The 21,106-nt window shown below is 43.4% G+C and overlaps 1 protein-coding gene across 1 annotated transcript; it reads left to right on the top strand.

Moving 5' to 3' along the window:
* Positions 1-775: 775 nt before the first annotated feature.
* On the top strand, positions 776-4,832 carry etaa1b (ETAA1 activator of ATR kinase b). Its single transcript, XM_067235690.1, has 6 exons — positions 776-938; positions 1,313-1,438; positions 1,561-1,625; positions 1,912-2,021; positions 2,172-3,589; positions 4,151-4,832. Exons 1-6 carry the CDS (start codon positions 776-778, stop codon positions 4,273-4,275), a joined length of 2,007 nt encoding a protein of 668 aa, XP_067091791.1. The 3' UTR covers positions 4,276-4,832.
* Positions 4,833-21,106: the final 16,274 nt, after the last annotated feature.

Below are 21,106 nucleotides of genomic sequence, written 5' to 3'. Positions count from 1 at the left end.
GAGAGCCAGTATCATCATGCCTGGTGGAGATTCAGTAACAAATAAGTGCATTTCTGGATTTCACACAAAAAGAAATACTGCCTTGATGATTCAGTTAGCTTTGTTTGTGTCTCGTTCATCTCACTTTAAATATACACATTTGTTCGGCAGCCTTGATTTGACCATTTACCTCATAGGTCTGGTGAGGGTTGTATGACCTGGAAATATCATGCATGGATACAATGTGACCCTGGGATGTGAGGTCATCGGTGATGTTTGGATGGGGCAGCAGCCTCTGTCTGTGCAGTGTCATGGAGACAGATGACATCAATGGGGTGAAGGAAATGCCATGTCTGTCTCATGTTTGCTGAGGGATCAGATTAGAGTAGAGGTTGGAGCTCCTATTCAATCATCAGTCAATATAGGCCTACTGGTAGCCTATGGGAAAGGGAAAGGAAAATTTGTATTGGATTTGGAAATGTGCTAACGTTATAGTAAAAATGTATACTGTTTAATAGTAAACTCCTTAATGCTTTAGCTATTTAACTTGAGAGTTTCTCAGTGGTCTTTAGTGAAGATCAGACGCAGCATTAACAATTGCTCAGCTTCGGAGGCCTTTTCTTACTCTCGCGTGTTTCGATAGACTGCGAGACGGGAGGAACCAATCAGATATCCGTACTATGGGCCGTCATCAAAGAAATGGCGACTTGCTTGAACGAACACAATGACAACAAACTTTAAAAATCGGCTAACAAAACGAATAGACAAGATAAATAATGGTGCAGGACGATTTATAATGACCGACCGGAAAAAGCATGAAGCTCCCACTGCTTCACGTGAGTTCAGTGAAATGTGGAATCATGCACTTTCTAAAAACAGACCGAGATCGAACAAATCAAGGAATAAAACAAAACATACCCAACTATCACCATGCGTTAACTCTTCAAGTCCTCCCAAAGGTAAGATTGTTGCAGGAATCATACCAAATGAGCTTCCCAGTTTTCTAGTTATCTCAAGTCAGGTTATTTAGCCAACCGGTTAACTCAACTAATTTAGTTAGTCTTGTCAACAATTGTGTAGTTGTTTAGCTACAAATAGCGGCTTATGAATGGATGGCTAACTTTAGCGTCTTCCTCATGAGCATGCAAGGTTTAACTGGATCACTTGAGGCAGTTGTAATCCTAGGCCTACACTTACAAAATACTCCTGACTCTGTAAAGTCAGGAGTAAAGTTGATACGATGCATGAAGTAAGCAGATATGTCATACTTGATTCAATAGTTAACTAACTACCGAGTGTTCATACACATCTTTCAAAACATTGATCTTATTAGTTTTGGAGACCCCCAGATGCAGAGGAAGACTAGGATACAGCAACTTGAATAGTGGAGATTCCCCTGGTGATGGAGAAATGGTGCATGACATCATATGGGACTCCACATCACCTTCTGGAAACAATGGTAACAAACAAAAACAATAGTGTTGTAACACACACAAACAAATAAAAACATACTCTTCCAGGAAAAAATTTTTTTTTAAAGAAGTGAGGACATTTGACTAAATGTCTGACTTCATTTCACAGGGAAAGGGCCCGGAGAAACTAGAGTTGTCAAGATCTCAGACATTGTCAATCGCATTGCTCCAAAGGTTAGTACATTAGTTGTTTTAAAACTTACTGTTTATACTATCTTATCTTGGCATGTTTAACTGAGTCGTATGAAGCATAATCCTACTGATTAATAGGCCTGGTTTAGTAATATAAGCTTTTTCTATCAAATTTGTCACAAAATGTGACACCAAATACAATCAAACATCACCGATGTCTTGAAAACTTAACTTTTCTTGTTTCTCTTCACTTTATCTGTATCTTGAACATGTAGTATAGACTAAAGTATTTCCAGCAGCTGTTCTGAGTCTAAATGTATTTTTTTAGGATACCAAACCTACCAGTGTTGAGTCAGCCTTATTACAGTGGATTGGGGACAGTGCTGTCCCTTGTACCCCTGAAGCGCGTCCACCAAGTGTCAAGAGGAAATCAACACGGTAAGTACGAAACAAGAGACATTGGAATGAGTGCCCTAACAATGATTACAAAGATAGTATTCATGTTTCAATACAGCCATATTTCCTAAGTGATGTGCCAAAGCTGAAAAAAAAATAACGATAACCACATTTCCTTTCTCGACTTCAAAGGCAAAGCAATGTGGAGGACCTCATGAAACTGGCCAAGCAGTTTGACATCAGTATGCACCAGCAAGACAAAGAGAGCCTTGAACAAAGAAACAACACCCTCAATAACCTCAGCAAACACAACACAGCAGCCGGCCGCTCGTCCGGTGAGATTATTCCTGCCGTTTGCGTGGAGGAACGCGGAAGTCTGTCCTCCAGGTCCCAGCAAGCGGAGGACGAGCTACACGCTCTGTTTGACGGGCCGACTCAGCGAATTAGCGGCCGTCTGAGTCAGGGTTCATCTGCGTCCTCGTATTCACAAGACATTAAGGGTCAACCTGGGGTTTGCCATCTCGCCACCCACAGGTCAGAGGTCAAGTCTGGTCCTGTACCATGTGACGTGGACGGGATTTTCAAAGGTGCGTCAGTCAAAGCGGACGATTTTGACGATGATTGGGAGAATGATGACCTCCTCAATGACTCAAATGTGCTTGAGATGAACTCTGAGCCACAGGCGGAAGTGCCACCCAAACCCAGCTCACAAACATGCACTATCAAAAATTACCTTGCTACAGAATCTCTTCCAGCCATATCTACATGTAGGTCTACACGTTTGCACTGTCCTGATCAGGTGTCCATTGTACACCCTCAAGCCAGCAGAAGCAACCTTACAGGGCTGTGTCCCAAACCAAAGACTACCAACCGAAGCACTTTCAAGCTAGACCCCAATCCCTACTTCCAGGGCAAGATGTCTGCCACCAGAGAAGTACCCAAAACGTGCCTTACTCTAGTAAAACCCCAGCCTACAACTCAAAGGCTTGATCGGGGCTGCCCTACAGCCACGCCAGGCTCTTCTTTCGCAGTGACTTCAGACCAGCGGACAGAGAACTCTCTAAAGGACGTCTCAGACGTGGACTTTAAGTCCCTTTTCGACTCTGAGTCCCAGTGGGACGAGGGGGATGATGATGAACTGTTGTACCAGGTGTGTGACAACGTGGAGAGGATCTCCTACAGTCAGCCAGAGTCCGTGACCAGCTCTGACGGCCGGAAACAATTGGACGACATCAAGCGAAAAATGTCCACGCCCGTAATCATTGATATAGATCGGTCTGTGAACAGAGGGTCATGCAGCTACGTCCGTTCTAACTCTGCACCGGGAACCAGCATCCCAACTGAGAACTTCCAATTATGGAACGTTCCATATCAAGCTGCCAACCATTCCATTGTGACTCAGAGCCACTCAGGTGGTAGGGTGGGCATGTTCACCCAGGCTACTAGTGCTCCTGGTGGGGGATCAATAAGCCATGGGACCTGTGCAACCTTCCAGTCTGTGGACAATAAGACAACTATGCAGCCACATACAGTCTCGGCCAGGAACCCCAACTCCCATCATGCATCATTCAAGAGACATCTGTCCGACTCTGCAACCATGAACAACAAAGGTAAGCTTTGTTCAGTTCTCAACCACCCCCCCCCCCCCCCCCCTAGCCACCCACTCCCCTTGCACCTGTGCTAGGTTAGTACAGATATTGCATTAGACGCTGGCCCCAAAGAGCACATTAGCCCAATCAGGATGTTTATTGTAGATGTTATCTACTTTCCACAGGAACCTGAGAAACCCCTGTTTGATCAGCAAATGGGGTTTGAATAAGGGTTCTTAAAGGAGGCTTTACTTTAGTACTGGCATACTTGATTTTTTTAAATTTTTATTATGCTTTAAAAAGATAAGTAGGTCTTGTATTTATTCGAAGGGAAATTTGCAGCATTACAGCGGTCCAGATTAAAATAAATAAAATAACAATAGAAATACAATAGGTTACTTATACACAACACACGGGGGGGTGGGAGTAAAATACATCATAACAAAACAAAGCATTTATTGCAGGTGACGCACTAGTCAGTAACACCACAGTAACAAACAATACTACATAGCGACACTACACAACTAGCATATTATATTTGTTTAAATTATATATATTTTTGTGTGTGTGTGTCTTTTAAAGTTTTTGTCACAAGTGGCATGGCGGGGAAGTGTTCTGCGCTGGAGATTGAGAGGAAGAAGCAGGAGGCGATAGCCAGGAGAAGAACACGGATGCAGACCCACAACCCAGGAGGAGCATCGTGTTGATGGTGCGTTGGGCCAGACCCAGATACTACTGAGTATGATTGCTAACCATGAGTTGGTTGTTTACATCTTTCTCTGGCCTAATGCTAATAACAAATTAGTTGGTAAATGGCTTTCATTTGTGTGGGGCCAAAGTGTCTGCAGTATTACATAGTTAGAGACTTATAGTTTGGGAAAAGATGTGCACAAAATAAAAAAAATGGGCTGTCCTGTTTTTAAAGTTATTTGTACAATGTTGTAATCGAAGACTTTCATGGAAAGTGTTCCATTCGCAGAGAGTAAATCTACAGTATTACATGTACCTGAACCTGCATTTAGACTTTAAAATAGTGTTTATCTGATTTAGTACTTGAATCACGTGTTACAAAGGAGCAAAACACAACAGTTTTCAATGTCTCTTATTTGTGTTGTTCTTCACTATGCTTTGTATCTTCATTTTATTCTAAAATAGCACTGGCCAGAAAGAAGGCCAAGCTAAAGACTGTATCATGCCACTCCCTAGCCACAGTAGGAATAGTCTGCACCTTTGTTATTGTCTAGCTAATATGCTATGCTATTAAAATATGATCAAAACATCTTACCTGTCAATTCATGTGTTCACACTTACATACTATACTGTAAGGCTATAGCCTTATGAAAAAGTACTGAGAGAAAAGGATATTTATTATGATGGCTGATTTTGGCATGAATACCTTTAAACAGGTCTGATTGTTGAAAAGTTAATTTGATTCATTGTTTGTTGACTCCTATTTGGACTCGTAGCTCTTTTTCATATGAGGACCATACTATTAGAAATGAGAGATGATTTATATGAGACTAATATCAAGATGAATTTCCTTTCTGACCCTTCATCTCTCACACCTGCTGTATTAGGATTCTGTGGGACAACGTTTGTCTTTGTGCTTTCTAGAGAATTCTGTGTTCTCCGTACCCAAAACCCAGCTATTATTGGGCAGAAGAGATGTGCTCTCAGTTATAACACACGCGTGTGTGTAGGTTTGTCCGTGCAATTTCCATGTGTGCGTGTATATGTGTGCTACATCACGCAAGGTACCAGGCATAGGCTTAACTATGCCTTCTTTCTCCCCATCGAACGGACTGTAAATCAGAAGGCAGGGGCAATTTGGCACAGGCATAAAAGGCTGTTTTATGACTATGATTATGGTTATGATGATGACTAGCATTTATTTCAACTATCTGATGAAACCTGGCGAGGCCAACAGGTGTCGAGCAGGTACAATATCGCGCTCGCTGAAGGATCCCTGTAGCCTGGCCCCGGAAAGCCAACACTCAGAAGCCCGACAGAAGAATGGCTGTTTCAGCGCTCGCTCGTCACGCTATACACAGAGCAATTTCTGATTATTGAATCAGAGCGGAGGAGGACAACGCTGGGCTTTGTGGCGAGCGAATGATTTATGACTGTTAGTCGGGTGTAAGGCAGTAATAGCTGGCCCATTATGTTTCCATGGTACCTATTTGAAGCTGTCATTTTTAATATGGATATTTTCTTTTGGGAGTTTTCGCAGATCAGAAGTGATTGTTTCGGACATTAATTGACTTATTGTAACTTTGGGGATGGTATGCACATGGCTGTACCAACCCTGTCTGTAGTTGGGACTAACATGTTTATTTAAGGCCGCTGGGACAAAGTAAATATTTAAAGTATTCATAATATTTGATTGAATTTGCATTATGCCAGCTACTTTGCTGAAGAGCCAAGCACACCTTCGAAACTACTGACCGTTTGTTACGGCGATTCAAGGTGTCTGCCCCACCGTGTTTCTTTTATTTGGCCTCACATGAAACAAGAATCAGTCAAGATAGAAACAAGGCAAGTGCTTGCATGCTCTCCTGGCCCGTAGAGTGTAAGAGATGCCACATGGGACCCTCTGAAATGTAATACATACTGTACACTTTGGAGATTTTGATCTGTGCCAAAAACTTGTTCTTGTCAGGACACATGGTCAAGAGGAACATTAGGTCTTTATGATAGCAAAGTGGAAAACCATGCTGACCTCTGTTTGCATATCTTGCTTACCGGTAATAAGCAGAGAAGACACGTAAAGCAATGACAAGTACAAAGGAAGTTCTTACTATCCAGCATGTTTGTGCCATGTGATATGTGTTCAAAAAATGACTCAGTAGACAACGATATGATTTTTACTCGTCAAGGAGCCTCCTCCCTCCTGTCCTTCAACAGAATCAAACCAATCAGGTCGGTCTTTAAGATGTTATCTCTGCGCAGCCCTATCTCTGTTTCTGTGTAAGATAGCTTTCCCCTACTGTGGACCCATATTGGAGGAAGACCATGCATTGTTCTCATAGCCTGGCCCCTTTGAGATTACCCAGCAGGGAAGGACTGAGGCCCCTAACGCAACCGCACAAACGCATGCACACCTACATTCTCACACGCACATACAATACCCCCATTCCAGTCACACACACACACATACAGTGGTGTATAGGCAGGAGCCTGTCATCACTGTAAATGACCTGTGAAGAGTTTCACAGTGCGTGTCATTAGGCAGCTTTAGATTTGTTTCAACAGCGCTTCACCTGAGGGCTTCATTCATGGGCCCCCAGGTATGACCAAGCCGCTGGGGGTAATGCCACATTCCCTTACTCCCTGTACAGAGGCCATCTGTGAGCATGTGGGTGGGTGTGGTTGTGGTTTAAGAGAGCACTGTGGTCTAGAATGTATCTATGAGACTGAATATTCTTATTTGACTTTTTGGGGCATTGCAGAGGTATTCAGTAGTTAGATGTCTTTTCAGACAAACTTTTGTGTGCCTTAGAAATGTGGTTTTTGTAAGAATAAAATGTTCACATGATTAGTTTATTGTTGTCTGTGAGACACTTTAGTAAAGGCTGTGAATTGAGTTTTTAGGTCATGTAAGTATGGACATGTTTCAGTTAGATAAAACTATATTTGGATCATCACACGATTTCACCATACTTCTAAAACATTGCTTTCTGCTGACTCCCTCATCGTTAAGATTGAATGTTTTCCCCCCCCCCCCATGTCTTGATTGTACTCTGGTTATGTGTACTTTAACCTTTTATCCAATCATATCCCTCATCAGCACCATGTCATCAACGTGCTCCATTAAGCGTGCTGATAAGAATCCACAGACTTAACCGTGTTTTGAGAAAGGAGACTTGCTCATGGCCAACCCCAGCCAACCAATACCCCGTCAGCCACATTCCTCCAGCCTATATCTGCCAACACCTTTGCGCTACAATAGCTTTGGCTCTTTTTTCAACATCCCATAATAGGCGGCGTGGGCTGTAATGGTCTGTTGACAGGTTTAGGCTGAGGTAATTTCGTTGCTTAGCTTTACAGTGAGGTGCCAAATCTTCCCCTGAGGAAAAAAGCATAGGTGGGTGGTTAGCTATTAACTTTTGATCAGCTACTTTGTTGTGGACCAAGTGTTGTTATAAAAAGTAGCCCCGCAAATCATATTTCTATAATCACATAGTCATAATAAACGCCTACTTCAAAGTAGTCGAGGTAAAAGTCAACTTAGCTGTTGCTTTGTTGTAGACCCTCAGTTGGATCATTGGCCTTGTGCTAAATGCTATGTAGCGCTCGAGTTAAAATGGTTCCTGCTGTGCAGAAGCACAAGTTCATTAAGTGAGGCAGGACTGCATAAAGGGACCAACTGAGTGGAACCCCAGCTGTCCAGACTTGCTGTTCACAGCACACTCACACACACACACACACACACACTCATATATAAACACCATGGAAAATGCAAGAGAATGCAAAACTGTGAGGCCACATGGGCAGAGGCCAGGGGTTCCTCTTCAACAATGAGAAAAGCAGATTGGCAAACATACACATCTGTCAGCTGACCACCCTCTGCGGATGTCCCAAGTTTTTCCCCCGACTACTATCTCCCCCACCTCCCAGATCTCCCTAACACACATGCACACAGTTCTGTATGGCCTCTTAAGGGTCACGCCCAGTCTTACCTCAGTTTCCAGAGTGATTGTGGAAGCTGATGATGGGATGGCTGCAGTATTGCTCATCTGGCTTTCATTTAGTCCCAGTAGTGAGGAAAATACCTCCAAAGGGCATGGATTTATCTTTTTCTTTTTATCCCTTCATATTAATGTTAGTGGTTAACTGAGGGGTTAACTAAATTGTGTACATTTGAGTATTTGGATGTAGAGTATTGTGAAGGCAGCCATATTCCTTCCACAAAACAGAGGAGTAACAAACACACACATACTTATGTTCTTGGAAACCTGTAAGTCTGGGATGGTGTTTATTGCTTTTGGCACAGTCCGGACTATGTTTACCTGGATCTGGTTAATTGACCGTGGCAGATCAAAGAGGTGGAAAGGGGCTCACAATGGAGATCAGATCAGCGGCACTCTGCACACAAACACCCTCACACAAGCAGATAGGCAGAAAAACACTAAAGCTTTCAGTAGATACCAATACAAATAATATACAATGGCACTCTCACATTTGCTGGTATGCCTTCTACCTCCATTACTGGGACTTTCATAAACAACCAACACTGAGACTAGTGAGATTTAAAGCACAGTTAGAGGGGAGAAAGTACAGAGAGAGAGAGAGAGAGAGAGAGAGAGAGAGAGAGAGAGAGAGAGAGAGAGAGAGAGAGAGAGAGAGAGAGAGAGAGAGAGAGAGAGAGAGAGAGAGAGAGAGAGAGAGAGAGAGAGAGAGAGAGAGAGAGAGAGAGAGAGAGAGAGAGAGAGAGAGAGAGAGAGAGAGAGAGAGAGAGAGAGAGAGAGAGAGAGAGAATGTGTTCGAACTGCAGTCTTTTCCTCACAGGCAAATTGGAAGTCCCCAGTCAAATTACACGAGCTGTTTCCAAATGTTAATAGGCCTTATCAAATCAACAAAGCAACTAAAGATGCAAATCGAAAGATCCGTGCCGCTCATTTAGCAGCTGTTGGAGGGAAGAATGAAACATTTTCCTCTTGTATTCACAACGTTTTCCCACCAGAGAAGCAGAGATTTGTGTATTGTGTGTTTGTTTGAAGATTCAGTTTTAAACCTTTCTTTTTTCTTTTTCAAAGCACTCTTGCACTTTTTTCTTGGTGGCAGGAACATTTAGTCACCAACATGACCATAACGTACTGCATCTCTTAAGTTTTCCTTATCCTGGTGTTGGAGCTGTGGTGTTTTTGTTGAAAACTTGCAGTCTTTTTTAGACAGAGTGAGGATGCCAATGGACTTAGCCCTGAAATGGCTGCAATCATGTAGAAGTGGTCAGACTGTCAGTGAGATAGACTCAAACCACCAACAACAGGCAACCTACGCTGGAAAATGTGCTAATAAAATGTTGTACTTCTATACAACCGCCAACCAAGTGTGGGAACTCTCTCATTTAACATCAGAATGGTGTGTCAGATTTATGGGACATCTTTTCCCAGCTCGTAGAGAAGGTATAATCTTTGCCTGGTAAAATGTTTTACAATGTAGTATAATATTGTCACTTGACACCCGTAATCATCATTTGTTGAACGTAGATGTGTTGAACTCAAATGATCGATTCTTGCTCACATTTTTTGTAGGTTTGGCAAATATCCACAATCTAGAGATGGTTCAGATTAGGTTAATAAAGAAGAAACCTTTATTGATCCCAATCAATCGTGACACCCAACCTGCTGTCCCTCTTCCCAGGGCTGTGGACAGCCACATCAGCACAGCCCGGGGGGCCTCCGTAAGTGCTCCCATCATGTCCTGACCAGGGACATAGGCAGGAGAGCAAACTGTTAAGTTTCTGAGGGTTTATTGAGGGGGAAACATGCAAAGTCCACCTAAGCACCGACAGGCACCCACATGCCCCAAACAGGAATCGAGCCCAGGACCTTCTTGCTGCGAGGCACTTAAGTTATGAATCCTTTTTTCTTCTGCTACTGATACCATCACTGGGCCCACATATGTAACAATGCGTGGCCAGTAGGTTTTCTTCTCACATACATTTAGTCATTTAGCAGACACTCTTATCCAGAGCGACTTACAGTAGGTACAGGGACATACGCACGGTACACACACAAACACGCCTGACATTGATGTCTCACCCGACCATGTCGAAACATGCATGCCCATGTCACACAAACCACCTTGACATACCAAGCCCGTGTACACACACTCTCCCAGTTGAGGTTACCGTGGAGGGATTTTAATCTACATGTGAAATGTGCTCTCCTCTGCCTCGCATTGTGACTCGTCAGCAGTGTGAGCATAGACCCTGTTTCATAAAGCCTTGCTCTATTGATTGGATGGGTTTCAGTTGGAACACACAAACACACACACACAAACACACACACACTAGTGACTTTGTTGTAAAGGCAAGAGGGAGAGGGCTAAGTGTCAAGCCTGGCGTGATGGGTGAACATCAATCATGGCTTGTCAAGCTTGCCTTTTTTCTCCCCCTCTCCAGCCTTTTTTCTGCCTCACTGATCAGTCTTTGTTTTGAGTGGCGCAGTAAAGAATGCAGCGGGACTACACAGACAAGCCTCAAGTTGTTTGCAGGTGCTATCGGCCACATGCAGCTGCCAATTACAGCCCTTGTCATTTCCATACTAGCCTCCAGGTTATGGTGAACATTGAACATGATGCACTTTAATAACTAATTGGGTACATGTGTATGGACTTGTAATTGCCACCTGATTGTGTGTGTGAGTGTGCATGTCTTTCTTTATACTTCATGTTTAAGTTCAGATACATTTGGGATGAAAAGACATCCTGGATTAGTTGACTTTCCAAGAAAGTCTATATGAACTATATGAATCAACTTGGGACAAGTGCAGTGTGTTTCATTGAAACATTTTGTTTCCCTTTTTTGAAAAACGTTCTCTTTAAGCTGTGCCAAACACTACAATTAACAACTGGTACCAAGTTTTTCCTCTATTTATTATTATGTTTTGCGTTTTGGAGGTATGCACTGTGTTATATTTCTAATGGGCTCCAGGTCCAGGGAGATGTGTTTTCAATTACTATTTGGTAGAAAGGCTGATGGTAAGACAATCAAGCACAGAGCTCCAGATTTACTTTGTGTGTTTGTGATCTGTTATCCTAGAAACCAACGATAATATGACTCCATTTATCAGAACACACCTACACAATGCACAGCTAATCAAAAATGAATACCACAATGACAAGTAACTATGTTTGTTACGTGGATGAAAAATGCTTGTTTGCTAGTGCATTACACAGTAGTTCAGTGCAGACTGAAATAGCCAAAACACAGATGGAGAGAATTAATGTTTGATCTCGGCTACTGTAGCTCAAAGCAAAGAAAAGTCACAACTCCAAGGTGTGTAATACTTCAATAATGAATGCATTCTCTTCCAATGATTTATTCAACTCCCTACTTATTTTAGCCTTTCAAATGGATTGTTTTAAAAGTATAATCTGGAATAAATGTGTTTTTGTTTTTTAAATTTGAGCCTTTTGTATATATATATATACATATAAAAAGACACAACAGTATAGTTTATACAAGTAACTGTCTTGAAAGGTTCACTGATACACTTCAGTACAATATTCCAAAACGACCCTGCTTCTGTGAAAAACACCTATACACACTAACACACTAACTCACAGAAACACTTACACGCAGAGAGGATTAGAGGAGCATATTGGATATTTATGAGCCAACCGTAATGCATCACATCTACCCCCATATCCATATAAAATATTAAAAGAATTCTCTCCTAATAACACTAGAGTGGAAACAAAAGAAAAACAACAAAAGTTGAGATCATTTGCATATCAACTTTCAAAAACATATTTATCATATATCATTTGATAGAATGCATTTGCTTTCTCATGGTAGGTGTGTTAACAACCACATCCAAGTGTGTGAGGACATACCGTAATGGGTTAAACTAAAGAACAAACAACAAATACAATTTAGAGGATATATTATGTACAATATGTGAATAGATCATGTTTGCGTCACTCTGGTGGACCTTTAAACAAATGTGTTATTATCATAATATACCATTATTGCTTAATTGAAAGCTGGGGCATGGATTTAACATGCATCTCAAACGATCTTATATCATAACCAGATTAAAGGAAAACGACTGAACATGTACAGTAATATGTAGTGTCAACCTCAAGTTCATGTCATTGAACATCTTTTGTGGTCTTCTAATGATCTATCGTGTATTCCCTTAAAGGGACCATTCTCCTCCATTCTTCTTTAGCCTAGACTACATTACCTGAAGAGTCAGAGCCACAGAGCTGCAACAGTGACATCTAGTGTGTCTACATCCTAGCAGAGCCACAGTGGTACACAGTCTAGTTTGGCAAGACACTACCAGGCTTACCCAGCCCTAACACACCTGGGTCTACCAATCATGTGATGGGTCATTCATTGTCTCATAAGTGAACACCTATATTTTGGGAAATGTTGTCATTGGCAATTTTACGTAAGAAATAATGCACACATAAATCCATCCCATTTCGAAAGTCATAAAAATGTGAAACACAATTGTCGGTAGTAAATCAAGTCAGTGTAGCGTTGCACTTATCTCTGGTTGTTGTGAGAGTCCAGGCATGCGCACCGACACACCACAACACACACGATGCCTCCACCCCGACACAGAACCACACATCCCCCAAAACACTGCATCTAACCAGTGTCTGCCTCTCCTCTCTCAGCTGCGACCCTCAGCCCCAGGCTCTCTCCACAATGACATTTTCATGCGGCCATATGGAGGAGTGTTGGTGATCGAGATTTACTGTCAGGGAAGCCTCCCGCCAGAGACCACGAGGAAGCTGGAACATATTGCTTTCTGTAAATCAGCGGATGTGAGAAGAGGGAGAGAGGGAGACCTCCTCGAGGCTAAGGACAGACCTATTCCTAGAATTCAAACCCCAAGATTGAGTGTGTGTGTGTTTGTCTGTGTGTGTGTGTGTGTGTGTGTGTGTGTGTGCGTGTGTGTGTGTGTGTACATGCATGCCTGTGTGTGTCCATGTGTGTCAGTCACATACTTAATAAACAGGTTTGGCTAGTTTGGTGAGAGTATTTAGGCCAATTCCCACACAGAGTGACAAGAAGTGGAAGTGGCGAGGTGGAAAGAGAGGAGGGACAGCACAGGAAACCACAGATGTGTATCAGCTATCATATGCTATTCGTATGTACAAATCTCAAAGTATTTACTGGCTGTGTGGCCCACCATTAGGATGCAGCAAATTACAGGCCACTTTAGTTTTTAGAGTGAAACATTTTTAACGCAAAGGGTGACCTCAAGCCCTGAAATAGGCTGAGGAAAACCAATCTCTCCATGTGAATGCGTCAGAAGACCAATCAGAAAGCAAATGATGAAAGATATTTTGCATATCTGTATGTGACATGGAATAGGCCAACAGGTTTGACAGGTATTGTCGAAGATCAGAACATACGCAACAATGAACTGCGGTGACAAAGGAGACGAGCGGAAGGCTCAGAAAACACCCATCAGTCATCGCTCCACCCCAAGCTCTTCTTGTCAGTCACCAAGGTTCATTACCGCAAGCAGTCCTTTGAATTTGAAAGATATAACCCACTTCCTGTTGCTCCACACCACCTGAATGTTGACCATATTCCGAACACACAATCAACAATCTGTAATCGAGAGCAGTAGATATGAGGTGTTGATAACCTTATAATTAACAGGTTAAAATATATATTATCAAGACTAAAGTATTATAGTAGTGTAGATAAAAATAGTTTACTCGTCTTGTACACTGTGTTTTCTAACAATGCTTTCCACGTTCAATATCTCCTCTTTTCAGTATCAATGAGCCTCATGACACGCTGCTCGTTCCATTTGGGACGCTTGTTCCCTCGGGTTCATGTCCCGGCTCCCCCGTGAGGCTCCCGCCTTTGAACCTGAACGCACTCAGAGACAGATCAACAAGGGCCTCAAATGTGAACCAGATTCCCGGGTTTGGGAGTGGGGAATACTAAAGGTTCTTCGGAGGTCCTCCACCCACTGTCTCTCCGCATAGCTTTTTAGCGTTGATTCAATAATTGTCTGGCTTTTTGGACGCTTGTGGTTGTGCGAGCCATTTCATGTTGCTTGGGCCAGTCGCTGAACATGTGGTAACTGACTGACCCCACTGAAAATCACAAAATGTATCGTCAGAGTTTCAGCTCGATTTTAGCGTAAATGATTTTCCTAGTTTAAATGGTGTCCCCCGGTCTCTGCCCTCACATCTTCTCGTGCTTGGGTTTGTGGTGAACAAGGCCTCTTTCCTCTGAGGGAAACCCTGAAAGGGAGCCAGTGTCAGTTAGGAGCAATGTCAACAACAGGGCTTAGGTCCACAGGTCCGACCGCACTGACCCAACCTCGCCAGCTCACACATTCCCTGCGTTGCTAACACACCACAACAATCGCTCCTTTGTCGGCCGTGATTGATGACACGCTGGAATTTCATTCACGGCCGCCCCATGTTTGGGAGTTACCGTGACGACCAGGTGAAAACAGAGCGTGGTAGGATATCAGGTTTCCTGACCTTGAACACGAGGGGTAGGGGTGGGGGGGGGGGATGGTGGAGGGGTGGAGAGAGAGCAGCAACAAGAGAGGTTCGTGGAAAGGTTATGCAAACAGTTATTGTTGGTTATCACCTCTTTGAACAGATAAGCAGGGGAGTTATCTCATCCAAAATGTTTGTTGTTGCCTGGGACGATCGATTATAGCTCACGGTGTGACTTCATCATTACCACTGGTGACTTCTGCTCGTGGGAAACTTCTGCTTGGCGTTGGGCTCTCTCTTCGCTACTTTGCCCTCCGTGAACTGATAACAAAGCTATGTGAGATTGCTATGATTTTCTGTTTCCCTGTCATGGTGTTAAATTCTTGCTGATAAGAGATACGCCTGGATAATGTTTCCTCTCTCTTTCTTTGTCTTCTGCTTTGACTCTTTGTTGCTCTCTCTCTCTCTCTCTCTCTCTCTCTCTCTCTCTCTCTCTCTCTCTCTCTCTCTCTCTCTCTCTCTCTCTCCCCACACACCAACACAAACAAATCAGACACACATACAGTACAGTACGTAAGAGTGCACACATGCACGCATAACATACACTCTCTCATTTAATGGATATGGCCTCTTGGTAAAGTGCACTATTAAGAAGGATGCACGTAACAAAGCTCTGATGCAATATTCATGCCTGCTCATTCAATGCTGCTAATGCTTTCGCCTCCATTGCGAGACACAGTTGCATTAAAGCTAATGCTTTGTGCTTGTGTTTATGGTGAGAAGCTCTGAAGGGATGTTGTATATTTGGTGCACTATTTGCCACTTGTAAAACAGGCATTGGAAGTGAACAGTATCTTAACCAGCTTTATTGGGCATTCTCAAGTCATTATTAGAGGTATAAATTGAATTTGCCATTCATATTGAAAAAGAAGTATAAGGGGAAGTTAAATTAAGAAAATGTTTATTTTTATTCAATTTTCAAGGGCCTGATGCCTGTTGTCCCCATGTCACCTTAAAAATCCCACGGAAAGCAGAAGAGTTGGTGGCTCAGACTTCAAAGCAGGCTCTTTAAGTACTCTAGCTGGAGTTTCTGCAGCTCCTAACATGCAATAACATATTAATGTATGGAAATGCGAGAGCTCCAGTCTCCGTCTGCCTCTCATCCAACCATGAATTATTAACACCTAGCATGGCTGCTCCATCATGCACACTGCCCACCACTCCCTAGCATCGGCGACTACACCATGGGTACCCTCACACACACACACACACACACACACACACATACATAAACTTGAGTGTGTAGAGGCACGTCATTCGCACACGTTTGCCTTCACACGTAGTGTTCATGTGCACTCGCATGCTTTTTCTATCCAAACACCCCCCCCCACACACACACACACACACTCTTTAAAAAGCATTTTTTTTTTTTTTCACTCAGTCGGTTTCCGCTTCGGTGGTATGTGATCGACACCACACCCAGACATTAAAGGACATTGTTGTAGAGCAAACCAAATCGTTATTCACTGACTTGTCTTCCAAAGCATGGGCCTTTCCCATTTATTTCTACACAGTACAAACCAGTCAGAAAGAGGATCAGCATAAAAGGGCTAGCACCTTTAGGGCAAACTTGTGATGATAGCTTTACGGGCCTGACTGGAGTAATGCCATCAATTATGAGACAATGTACTTGAGATTGGCCATGGTGTCAGCCTACAGCTCTGCCCCCCAATACTGCAAGCCTCTGATATTGATGCACAGTAGGAAGGTAGACACGTTCATAACCAGTTGTCTGTGTGAAAGCTAAACTGTTGCTATGGTCTTAATGGCCGTTAAGGTTTTAATAAAAGGGGTTGGTTCAGCACTACAGAGGACATGGTATAGGGCGAACAACAAGAACTGTGGGTGGACTTGTTCAGTTATTTTACAAAACAATAAGGCTCCAAAATCCAAAGAGGCGCTAGAATAGTAGATGTTTGTGATGGACCTACCGTGTGCGAGCAGTGTGCTGTTATCATCCAAAAACACTGTGTGTTAAGAATAATTCCCAAAGTTAAGATCTAACTAGGATGTCAGTCCCACTAGTACTAGCGCTACACAATACATACAGTCGCCAGTGTTTCAACAGCTTGGGTGGTCCTTAGTGACTTTCACCCCCTACTGTGCTCAGACAGTTAGACGCTAGCCTCCAGCTAATCAATTTATCAGCAGGTGTAGGACTTGCCCTCCCTTTGCCTTTTGAAAAACTCTGTTGTTGTGTTGTGCTGTGTTGTTCTATGTTGTGTTGTGTTGTGCTGTGCTGCGTTGCGTTGTGCTGTGTGGTTGTGCTGCGTTGCAAAGATTGTCTTCTCAGTTCACAATTGGAATAGTTAGGATTTATGGTGAATGAATCGAGCTGACTTTTCCTATTGGTTTGTACATTCCATGTAAATTCAGGTCCTAATCTAGTTTTATTGAGCACATGAGTGTATTGAGAAGGCAAAGGCAGTACTGTAAGTAGAACGGACAACCAAACTAGCCATTACCAACGTTATCGCCCCATGAAAGATGCATGCAATTATCAGCCCTGTAGCACCTCAGTCAGTTTCCAGCCAACCTCATCCATCACAGCGAAACTGGATCCACTGGGGCTTCCATTCCGGATCTGCTGTGTTCGTTTCCTTACACACCACAGCAGCTAGCGCTAACAGGCTAACACAACACAAGCCCTTGGATAGCTATTTCGTAGTGGGGAAGGGAAACATTACACTAAAAACATGACCTCATCTCTGATGAGGCGATTACAGAAACAGTGCCTGTAATTTAAACGTGACTTGATGTAACATGTTGAACTGAAAACCAAAAGATTGCCGTTTGTGGGCCAGTAAGTTGTGTGTTTCAGATATCTGGTCGTCTTAATGTGGTCTGTGTTTGGAAATGAGAGCCAGACTATTTGATGTCTGGTTTCCTTCCGTGCACTTGAAGGAAATCATTCTTATTACAAAGGGTGGAATTGAATTTAAGGCAGTAACATACACCTCTTAAATACCTAGTGGATTTAAAGTAGGTTTTTTGAGTGAGTGGTCATAGAATGTTGATAACTGCGGTGTATAATCCTAGATTTAGGCTACTAAAGATAGATGTGGACCTCAAAACTGATTGTGGTGTGTTATGCTCGCTTAGGTGTGATATGGAATGTTTTATGATTGCAAAATAATAGCATGGGTTTCCCGAACAGTTCCGTGGCGGGCGACATAAATTAAGCTCAAGGAGAGGTTTAATCACAAGATTTAATCATTTTTTTGCACATGCACACACACACACACACACTGTACTGTGACAGGTGAATCTGCGGTACACCTGACAAGGTGACAAGGCCTTTGTCCACCGATTGGTGTGTAACTCTAGCATACCTCCCAAATTCCACATAATCAGAGTCACTGAAACACTAGCTACTCTATTTAATCAACATCCCTTCTTCGGTTCAGGATCAGTAGCAATCTGTTTTATCTCTTCGTTTCACTCCCTCCTTCCGAGACAGCTTTATATTGCAGCAGAGTGATACATGTGATAAATGTGCGTCGTCCAGGGTTAATATTTACCTTTCTAAGGCACTCTCATGTAGGACCAATAAAAAAACTACAGGATTTACTGCTCAGTGAACGGGCAATTCAACGTTATCACAGAATTCCAGCACCCCCTCCCTCCCCCACCCCTCCTCTCTCATGTCTATCAATATGCATTCACATTTACCTTTCAACATTGAGTAGATGTAATACACACACTCCCTCCAGAGATGGTGTTTATCCTGGATCCTCCATCAAGTCTTCCTCTGGTATGGGACCAGGCCTAACCCTTAAATCAGCCGTGACACCAGATTTAGTCTTCAGGAAAAACCTGCTTCATCTAATGCCACCCTCCCCCCTCTCCCTTTAAATAGGATGTCTGAATGTGTTATGGGGGCTATTGTTTCCTATAAACATCTAGCACTGGGGCAATAACAATCGCATCAGGCCAAATGAAGTTATCTGAGAATGGAATTAAACTCAGGATGACCCCGCTGTCTGCTTGGCTCACAGGCCCTCCATTAATAATGCGTAATCTAATCAGAGTGGGGGGGTGGGGGGGGGGTAGGATGGATGGGCCACTGTTTGTGTGTGTGTGTGTCTGTGTGTGTGCGTGCGTGCGTGTGTATGTGTGTGCCAGGCCCCTTGCCAGATCAGGGTTCTATTCAGAGCGAGACTGGATGTGACTGGATTGGGTTGTACTGTGTACTGACAAGAGACAGTGAGATGAGAAGAAGAGGGGGGGGGGGGGGCAGAAGACCGGGAGGATAGAAAGAAGAAGAGAAGGCACAGCATAATGGGAGGGTTGAGGGAAGTGAGATGAAAGGAAAAGAAAGAAAGAGAGAGAGAGAGAGAGAGAGAGAGAGAGAGAGAGAGAGAGAGAGAGAGAGAGAGAGAGAGAGAGAGAGAGAGAGAGAGAGAGGAATGCAGCAAAATAGAAAGAAAAAGTGCTTTGTCTGCATGGTTTAATCCTGTGTTATCTCTCTTGGAAAAGTAATGTCCTTGTGACTGGTCGACAAATAACTGGTGTGGCTGATAAGGGTTGGGAACAGATGAAGGCAGACCGGGACAGAAGGAGGAGAAGAACGACAGAGGGAGGGCAGGAGACGGAGGGAGGGCAGGAGACGGAGGGATGCACAGCCAGACATTCCTCATCGCACCGTCGGGGACTTGAGATGTCTCTCAGCGCAAAGAATAAGACTACTCTCTAGGGTGCGCAAACACACACATGTGCACACAAGTTATGCTTGTATCTGGGCCCCCCACCCCTTCCAGAATGTCTTCGATATTAGACCTTTTGATCACTGTGTCCACAGATATTTGTATATTTTTCCATGTGCATAAATAAACCCTTATACAGTACATATGGACACCACCAGAACTATAGTTATAACTGTCATGCTGGCATTGGTGAAACATTCAGGAAGTTCTGAAGTAAAACAAGGGTTGACAAGGGGGGGGGGGGTCTGTTTGTTTTTAACTGTTTGAAATGGTGTTTCCATCTTCATGTGGGCCGTCAAAATGGTAGGCGTGCACTGAGAGGGGTAAACAGAGAGAAAGGGAAAGAGCTTGAAAGGCGGGAAATGATGTCAATTTGGAGCAAGCGAGCAGGAAAGAGAGAGAGGGACGGGGGTTTGTCCAGGGGAGGTTCAAAAGCTGCGGTTAAACTGTGGTTAACATGATGTCTCATGGCATCTGAGAGATCTGAAGATAATGGTCAGTGGAACATCAAAATGAGAACCACATTGGCTCGCTGTCCATTACAGAAGAAAACGTACAAATGAACTGAATTATGTAAGTAATCCAACGGATGTCTGCTTATGTCATTCATACATTACAACACTTATGTCCATCGATACTTTTGCCCAAATGTTTTCAAAACATTTCTATAATCCACACCGTTCTTGCAATGTTCGGTGCGGCATGCGTGTGAGGAAAGACATTAACCAAATACGTCCTGTCTTGTGTCGTGTATTAGCTGAGTAGTGTGCTTCTCCTCTCTTTCTTTCTCTTTCTCTCTCTCTCTCTCTCTCTCTCTCTCTCTCTCTCTTTCCCTCTTTATGAGGTCTTATCTTTATATCGTTCCTCTCTACTTTTATTAGCTGTTGTTTAAACTGTGCAGGGCTTTGGGAACCCAACACTGTGGACATTTCTCACTCTCAAGGGAACACTGCCTCTATTGACTGACTGATAGCTGAGCGACTGAAGGCAAAGGGGTGGGCTGCGACTAGGAAACATGTCACCACAGACCATGAGAAGTGCGTTGACGGCATAGTTATGTGCTTTTTAGCAACTGAGTAGATGTAGAGGCATATAGTAAGCAAAGCAGGTACATGTCGGACACTGAATTCACTTCCTGTTTAGGCCAGACGTCTACGTTTTGATACGTTTGTTGATAAGCGCACGTGATCACACAGTCACGCTTTCTTAAAACGCAAAGGCACGCAAACGCACACATGCGGACAAACACGCTCTTTTCCCACACAGAAACACGACGTCATTGAACGCTCGCCATTTCCGCCCGCAGCTAATGTTTTGTCCGAACACAGACCCAATACAACGCTAGCCGAGCACACAAGTGCATAAGCGCATTACTGTGGGGAAGCAGAGGACTGGATGAGGGGGGAACTACTGATAGGCAGAAACAACACTGGTGAGCTATCTTAATGACCATGGCTGCCTCACAGGCCTCTCATGCCAGCTGATAACAAACAGTTCAGATAGAGACGCATTTGTCTGTGTTGAGTCATGTAATTGTGTTGAGTTGTGAGGTATGACTTCATTCAAATAACTTACTGTTGTTTTATGTTCAGACAGAGAGCGTCATTACAGAGGA

Source organism: Osmerus mordax, chromosome 5 (genome assembly GCF_038355195.1).
Source record: "Osmerus mordax isolate fOsmMor3 chromosome 5, fOsmMor3.pri, whole genome shotgun sequence".
Taxonomy (NCBI): domain Eukaryota; kingdom Metazoa; phylum Chordata; class Actinopteri; order Osmeriformes; family Osmeridae; genus Osmerus; species Osmerus mordax.
The sequence above is the reverse complement of the archived record's forward strand: the minus strand, read 5'-3'. Positions and strand labels throughout refer to the sequence as shown.